General features: G+C 41.9%; 1 protein-coding gene across 1 annotated transcript; it reads right to left on the bottom strand.

Moving 5' to 3' along the window:
- Positions 1-738: 738 nt before the first annotated feature.
- Positions 739-7,798, bottom strand: RAB33B (RAB33B, member RAS oncogene family). Its single transcript, XM_063156963.1, has 2 exons — positions 7,549-7,798; positions 739-3,636 (listed from the first exon to the last, which is right to left on the bottom strand). Exons 1-2 carry the CDS (start codon positions 7,789-7,791, stop codon positions 3,193-3,195), a joined length of 687 nt encoding a protein of 228 aa, XP_063013033.1. The 5' UTR covers positions 7,792-7,798; the 3' UTR covers positions 739-3,192.
- Positions 7,799-8,244: the final 446 nt, after the last annotated feature.

Below are 8,244 nucleotides of genomic sequence, written 5' to 3'. Positions count from 1 at the left end.
ATTGCTGGGAAATTTGTTTTCCATTAATTCCAAATGAATACCAAGTGGTATTTTTTTGTGAGCCCTAGAATAATGACAACTTCTAATGTTACTTATGACTTTAGAGTTAAGATTACGTGTTGGTGTTGTGTTGATTTCCCCAGAAAAACCAGACTGCCATATAAAAGTAATATTATTATTACTTTTAAATAACATATGGCTCTACATTTATCTGGGAATTGCAATGTCAAGCAACACCAGTCAATGACCTCAAAAATAGGACTCTGGTAGAAGAAAAAGTATTAGAATTATACATTCTGGTGAAGTGAAAATACTCAGAGGGGACAAGAAATATGACTTTCAACAAATGTACAGAAGTTAAAGAGGTTTTATTTCTGAACAAGATGAGATGAGAAGAAGAGTAATGGAGAAGATTCCTTTAGGGTCTTGATTTACATCCAAGGGTCAGTTATTGCTATTTTTGTAACTGTTGTTTCACTTCCCATTCTTCTGGAATCTGAAATAAATACTGAACACAGCTCTGAACCATCAGGTGGGTGCTTCAGATGCCCCAAAATCACCCAGAGTCATTGCAACAAAGCAGTGACAGTAGTCCAAGTATTGTGACAGTCTTTTTTGTAAAAACTGTCACCCACACAGACAGAAACTAGAAACTCCTTCAACTCCCTCACAGCATTTTTAACCATATGGAATTATATTATTATTTCTATTATAATCATTGAAAACAAGTGGTAACAGTTTGTGGCAAAGCCCGTTTATTAGTTTTCTGGGACTGTGCCTTGCCTGCCCCCAGCACATACAAAAGAACACAACTTTACAGTCTGGTAAAGTGAAAATACACATACAAAGTATTCAGTACTCTGATATCCATCCTGTGGGCAGAACACATCCACTGAAAGCCAGGGAGCAACACTGAATCCTGCATTACTGACCACGCTGCCTCCACGGCAGAACCATTAAAACATGCTTTGTGCTGAACATGGAATTACACACTTCAACACCATTTGCACACAATTTCCATGACATGAGGGCCCTTATTTACAAGTTGTGGTAACTCAAATAAAACTTAACAGATGTGCAGGTGTTTCAGATCAAATTTAACAGTAACACTGCAGCTACATGATTTTCTTACCCCAACCCGACTTTAAAATTCTTAATTCTGGGATATTTTATTAAAACAAACAAACAAAAACAAAACAAAAATAAACAAAAACTTGCTGACATATTTAGTATACAAATAATTAAGAAGGATCCTCAGAAAAAGGATTAAGGACATGAGTGAAAAACAATTTGTCCAACAGGACTGTAAACCATATTTATACCATAGTATAAACATCAATTTAAAATCAATAATTTTCTTAAAGAAATCATTAAGGACACTAGTGTTAAAAAGGTGATTGTTTCTGAAACAACTGTAAATTTTAGTCATGTAAGGTTCAGAGGAATACAAAAGCTTCCTTTTACAAATGTTTCCTAAGCAAAAATACTGTCACAACTGAAGAAGCTTTGTACAGGAAAAACTACTACCTTTTGTTTAGATTCTTTTTAAACATCTTAATCATATAAGACCATATTAAATGGTCTTCCGAAATCTGGAAAAAAGTCAATGCATTTTTTCTGTATAGGTTGCAATGAAATTACATCTTAGGAACTGTAATAGTTTACATAATAACAGGTATCTTGTTTCAGTAATTTGTTTATAATGTGTTCATTAGGGTGGCAGCTTCAGAACTAGCCCTTCCATTGAGTTTCCAGTAAGCAACACATGCTACACATTGCCAATTAAAAAAAAAAAATCTTCATTTATACTTCAAAAACTAAGTCACAAAACATTGTTTGACATGGCACATGAATGAAGTCACAGATTGCATTCTATGGCTGACATTTCACTTTATGCAGCTCTGTGCAACTTAGCACCATTTTTATTATGAAACTTGATCTGCAGGGAGGACTGGAAAAAAGCAGTTGCAACTATGAGAACACAGAAAAAGGTGATCCAAGAGGAATTTTTTCCCTCATCTAATCCCTACTAGCTCACATTAGTAATGCCAAGGATGCCCTACATAGTCACAACATTATATATGCAGGTTTTCCCTCAAAAATCTGTAACAGATGATGTAGTTGGTAGATTTATTCCATATTTCAAGAACAAAATTAGTTTGTGTTTGGAAATATTTTAAGAATGTACCATATTCCTAAGCATTCCCATTCCTGAAATATATTATCAAGTTGGCATTTCAAGATATCTGAGAAGCACTCCTGATATCTTAAAGCCCTGCAAACCGCATCTTTGAAAAGCAGTATGCCTCTGCCAAATTCACCCAATCTTTTGCTTACTCAACTGTTTTTACTTACCCTGAGACACTCAGCTCAAATAAAGCACCTTCAGAAATATATAACAATTTTAGTAAGATCAGAGAACTTGTGGACAGGTGGAGTCCCAATTTTACCCCAAATCCTGCGCTACAGTACTTTCCATAATATGGGTTAACAGAACATAGCTTGGTATCACATGCTAATTATGAAAAATTAATGAAGTTTTAAGTATCAAAAAACTGTCTAGAGGTAGGGAGAAGTTGGTTAATTCCATTACCACTGCCATGAAGAAACAGACCAAGTTCATAGTGGAAGGACAGGCCAAAACTAGCAATATGCACCAACACTGGCAGCCCAAACTTTCACACACCTGTTTTGTTTTGCTTTTATAATAAAAAAGGTACCTGCTTTCTAATTCCCTAGTAGCCACCTCATATTCCTTCATATGCCAAAAATCTCCCCACTGCTGACCTAAAACCCAAGTTCCCTGGTTGTCACAAAAGGCTCTTTCTCCTACATGATTCCAACACAAGTAGCAACCAAAAGTATTAGTAAACTGGCACACTAGTTATAATCTTACCACAAGTGATGAGAACAACCTCAGGCAGCAAGAGCTCAACTAGGACTGCTTTGTCAAAACCTGACAAAGTATGTTCCCATATATTTATAGTGAAACTTTAGTAATTCAGAAAGTACAATTACAAAGTGCAAGAGCATAAGATGGGCACATCTACACCAAGAAAAATTAAAATAAAAAACACATTAAAGTGCCAAAGAGATTTCCTATAGTTGCTACCAAAACCTGTAACTTTGCCAAAGGTCATAATTTTGAAGCACTTGCAAACAAGACAAGGTGATAACCAGCGACAATGTGACCTAACACCAGCAGGATGTGATAGGTTTTGGTTCAGGCTTTATATGAATTTCATCATGATCTGGGGGTTGACTAAGCATTAATGGCTTGTGACTTTTAAGCTTGTGAGCCAGTGTCATGAATATGGCCTCCACATGGTCATTGTCATTGGGGTTCTTGGCAGAGGTCTCAAACAATGGCATGCTGTGAGTGTCAGCAAACTTCTGGGCCAGGTCCGTGGGCACCTGAATTGCACTTCTCAGGTCACATTTGTTGCCAACCAGAATCCGTGGTATATCACTGGCAAGAAGGTGCTGTTTGCACTCCTCTATCCAGGAGGGCAGGCTGTGGAAACTGGCAATGTTTGTCATGTCATACACAAACACCACAGCGTGGACGTTCCTGTAGTAGTGCTGCACCATGCTCTTCCTGAAGCGCTCCTGGCCTGCAGTGTCCCATAGCTGGATCTGAAAACACAAAGACAAGGAGAGGAAAGTATGCTTTATTGCTCATCTTGGAAAATAACACAAATTACCTGCAGTGAGAAGAGTTGCATGATCACAGAAATCTACTCTTCTGAATTAATGATACTGACAAGTTGGTGCTGAAGGCGACTGTTGTATTCACACAATTTCAGAAGCTTTAACTTTCAAAGCTGCTCACAAGTGAGGCCAGGAGGAATGATGACATTTGAGAGAAACTACAAATTTCTGAAAGTGTCTTGGAGCCTGTAATTTTCAAGATTTTTAGAAATATAAATCCTGAAGTCTCAGCAATAGCACTTTCATTTGAAAATTAAATAAGCGTTACTTCCCAATACAACCATCAGCTGACACAATTTTTGTTATTTCCAAAAATAATCTCATCTTCCCCAAAATTTTGTTGTTAGCATGATGTTAACTGCCATGTAAAAGTAGGAAGAAATCAAACCATGCTTGATTTCAACATCACCAACAAAAACAGGACAAAGAAATCTTTCTCTGCAGTGTGTTGGAATCAAACCCTCCTGCAATGAACATCTAACTTGCTTATTGAGTGCTTTAACTGGGACCACACTGTGGTTTGTAGTATCAAGGCAGCATAAAAGAAGGAAATTTTAAAAAAAAAGGCTAGGGTTGAATAAAAGGAGTTTTCCTTGAGACTCAGAACTCAAGGAATACTAAGTGTTCTGCAAACAATGAAGATAAATTTGAAATTTAATCTGTTCTCATCAAAGTCACAAGCACTATGTAATTGTTGAAACTGTTCTCCCATTACCATAGCTCTGCATTCCTTTGATCCAAATGTTTCAGTAAAACTTCTTTAGAAACTGCAAACGTCTTGCAAGTTGTCTTGTCTACCACTTTAACCAGTGACTTTTTATATTAAAAAAAGGAAGCCCAAGTGCACGGGAAATCTGCCAAGAGCAAGAAGATGCATCAGTGATAGAGTATCACATAAAATTGTTTTGAAAGCTACAACAATGGAAATGCAGTGAAACTGAACAGAAGCGGATGCAAAGTCTTGATACCAGTGACTGACAATAAGGAGTTTTTCTTTAAGCACAGCATTCATCAGGTTGGAAATTATTAAAAGGATGACAATCCACATCCACAAGTCAATCACAGGATGTCATGAATCAGTCATGTGACAGACTGAAACAAAAAGAGTAAAAGATGTTTCACATGGTGTGAATTTTTCTGCAGCACATCTGTGTAGACAATATTATGTTATGGAATCATATGGATAATCTTGGAAATGCTATCAAATTAATTTAATGAGGGAGTTCGTTTTCACAGGCAGCTGTGAGCTTACAATTCTCTCCCCAGCTTATTCACAGAGCAGGAATTGGTTGTGCTTCAGTCAAGCAGAGTTCTGCAAGTGTACTGCCAGCCTTGGGTAAAGATGGGGAAATTAAAGGTTTACATAACTTGCAAGTGAAGCTTAAACTACAGCTCCTCCAAAATTTCATTTACATGCAGCATTCAAGCTTGAAGGGCATCATCAACTGAGTCATTTGCACTGAGAAGTAAATCCTTTCCCAATGTTGAAAACTACACATTTCAAAAGTTTCTTTTTTTTCTTGTTCAAGGGGAACTTGAGGAAATGGTTCTATTTCTGCCTTTCACCCCAAATATTTTCTCTTCTGAAAAACAACACTGAAAATGTTCATGTTAATGGGAGTGCACTAATGAAGTAACATTAGGATTACTATTTCATTGTTAGTTCAGTAACACCCATCATCTTCAAGGGACCACAGTTTTATAACAGCCCTTTAAAATACATTACAGTATTGAAGTTTGAATATAGTTTGAATATTTGGTTTAATAGCATAATTCATCTAATAAAACTGGACAGAATCACTTGGTCACATTCCCTAGGAAAGACAAATGGCATAAAAATATTAAATACACTGACTCAGCTATCACAGCCCACCTTCTGATTCTGTTTTGTGGATCCAGAAAGGCTTTTTTCTAAACAAGGACTCACTCTGTATGTGTGGTTTATAACACAGTGATAAAAACATAACTGGCCTTGATGCTACGTCTCCTTTAAAAAGGGAGAAAATTTGGAATAGCTCAAGGTACAGAACATGATGTTCAGACTTTCTTATTTGAATTTCACTTGTGTTTTGCTCTTGAATGTAGGTCAGTGAAGACTGACATCATTGTTTTCTTCAATTTTCAACACTTGGATCAATTGAGGAAGAAGAAAATGTAGAAGGCAGCAGATCCATTTGTTGAAAGTTTTAATTTACTGATCACATTTAGGCATCAGCGTTAGATATGGAGCTGTCAGCCTGCTGTACAAGGAATGAATATGCTTGTTCCTGTGCCTGGGAACGCACACAATGGCTGTGGGGGAGCCCATCAGGAGAAGAACGGTGCCTGTGTTCCTGCCGATGACACAGCACTTTTCCAGCTGTGAAGGAAACAGTTCCTGCTGTGGCAGCACAGGACAGAACCGCCCAGCTGGCTGGGGGAAGGGACAAGACACCACTTTGTAACCAATTTGATGCGAGAGGAAGAATTCCCTTCTGGGCACACAAGGACTACAGTAATTGAGTTCATGGGAGCTGCTCTCTCCTGGTTCATCTCGTGCTGCTGCTGGAGCTGACTGCTACACGTGAGAAAGGTGCAGAGCAGTGAGAGAGCTGCAGAGCTGCCAAAACCACCCAACATCAGTTCGAACTGACAACATTCCCACTGAGAACTAGGGTCCTGGCCACAAGGATAACATCTATTCCTTTAATGCTGAAACAGAACTCACACTAAACAATGTCTCAGAAGAGCCTCCTTCACTTCTCTGCCTTCCTCAACCAGAACTGCCTTCTTTTACAGGTAATGCTCTCAAAAAATGCACCAAAACAATCTACAGAAACACATATCTCAGAATGGCACAATGACCCATGTGAAGCATCTAAGAGCTGTGGATTATGCTACGTTCTTTACGTCTCTCCAACAAAGGTCAGGCATCATTCAGACGTGATGAAAATGCCAGTGAATAAGATGGTGCTGACAAGACAATGTCCCTCAGGAGGACGGATACAAAGGGATACAAATTCTGTACAAAGGAGTACAAAATTTCAGCTGTCAGAGAAATTCTAGTCAGTGGTTTTACTAAAAAAAACCAAACCAAAAAAAAACCCCAAACCACCAACAAAAACTCCTATTCACCTTCCTTTTTCAGCTGAAAAAGGACATGAGATAAAAATCCCACAGGAGTAGGAAAGCAAAGTGATTCTCCTATTGTTATATATCCTCCATAATCTCTTTAATCAGTAAATGAGCAAGAAAAAACCATGGCTTTTGGCTACATAACTATGAGCTGTAATTATAAGGCCTGATGATGACAAATGCCCAAGTACAAGCTCAAGACTACTGTTAACTTCCTTTATTTTTGCACAACTGAGCTTTCCTCATAGAAACAAGCTGTAACACAGAAGCAGATGGGGATTCCGTCTAAAACCATGTTAGTAAACAAACTGCATCTGTAAGCTGTAACAGAGTATTCTGCAAATGATGCTTACAATCATCACACGGCAAACTTAACAGAATCCTAAAGAGATCGATATACAAGCCCACTGTAAAGATAAATTACCGATCAGCATCTGACCAAAGAGGCGAGAAGGTGTGGCTTACGGCCGGAATCGGTTCACCATCCCAGACACCTACACCGTGACTGCCTTTCCAGCAGGAGCACGGCCAGCAGCGGAACAGTGTCAGGGCAGGCACAGCCGCGGCTGCTGGCGCCGAGCCGAGCCGAGCCTCCGGGCTACGGCCGTCAGAGCCCCGCCAGGGCTGCGGCCCGGCCCGGCCGCTCTCCCGCCCCGCTCTCCCAGCCGCTGGAGCCCCGTGCCAGCGCTGCCCCCCAGCCCGGCCCGGGCGGGCCCCGGGTACCTTGATGCGCTCGCCGTCGATGGTGACGGCCCTCTCGCGGAAGTCCACGCCGATGGTGGCCTCGGTGCGCTGCGGGAAGCGGCCGGCGCAGAAGCGGTAGGTGAGGCACGTCTTGCCCACGTTGGAGTCCCCGATGACGATGATCTTGAAGATGCGGGAGCGGGCGGGGGGCAGCGCGCCGGGCAGCGCCCCGGAGCCCGTCAGGCTCAGCTCCAGCGAGGACTCCACGTCCCCCGCCGCCATGGCGGCCCCGCCAGCGCCGCGGAGCAGCCCCGGGGCGGAGCCGCCGCCGCCACGGGCCCGCGCGCGCCGGTCTCGCGAGAGCGCGGCCGCCGAGCCCCGCGGGCGGGAACGGTGCGCGCGTGGGCGCTGCCGCCGGCAGGGGGCGCTGAGGGGACGGGAGCGGGATCCGCTCGGGAATCTCCGAGCAGCGGGAGCGGAGTGCCCCTGGAGTCATTCCAGAGGCACCACGGGACATTGCTGTGAGAGGAGCTGAGGGGTGCCTGAATCCATCAGTGCCCCCAAAGTGCCCATGGAGTCATTCCAGAGGCTTGGCACCACGGGACATTGCTGTGAGAGGAGCTGAGGGGTGCCTGAATCCATCAGTGCCCCCAAAGTGCCCATGGAGTCATTCCAGAGGCACCACGGGACATTGCTGTGAGAGGAGCTGAGGGGTGTCTGAATCCATCAGTGCCC

The sequence above is a fragment of the Melospiza melodia genome, chromosome 5 (genome assembly GCF_035770615.1).
Source record: "Melospiza melodia melodia isolate bMelMel2 chromosome 5, bMelMel2.pri, whole genome shotgun sequence".
Taxonomy (NCBI): Eukaryota; Metazoa; Chordata; class Aves; order Passeriformes; family Passerellidae; genus Melospiza; species Melospiza melodia.
This window is presented reverse-complemented; position numbering and strand designations above follow the sequence as displayed.

What these genes read in the sequence shown, in the direction of transcription:
- RAB33B (XM_063156963.1), bottom strand. Translation starts at nt 7,791, where the DNA reads ATGGCGGCGGGGGACGTGGAGTCCTCGCTGGAGCTGAGCCTGACGGGC. An exon ending in TCGACGGCGAGCGCATCAAG is followed by an intron (nt 3,637 to 7,548) that starts GTACCCGGGGCC and finishes TTGTGTTTTCAG; the next exon opens with ATCCAGCTATGGGACACTGC.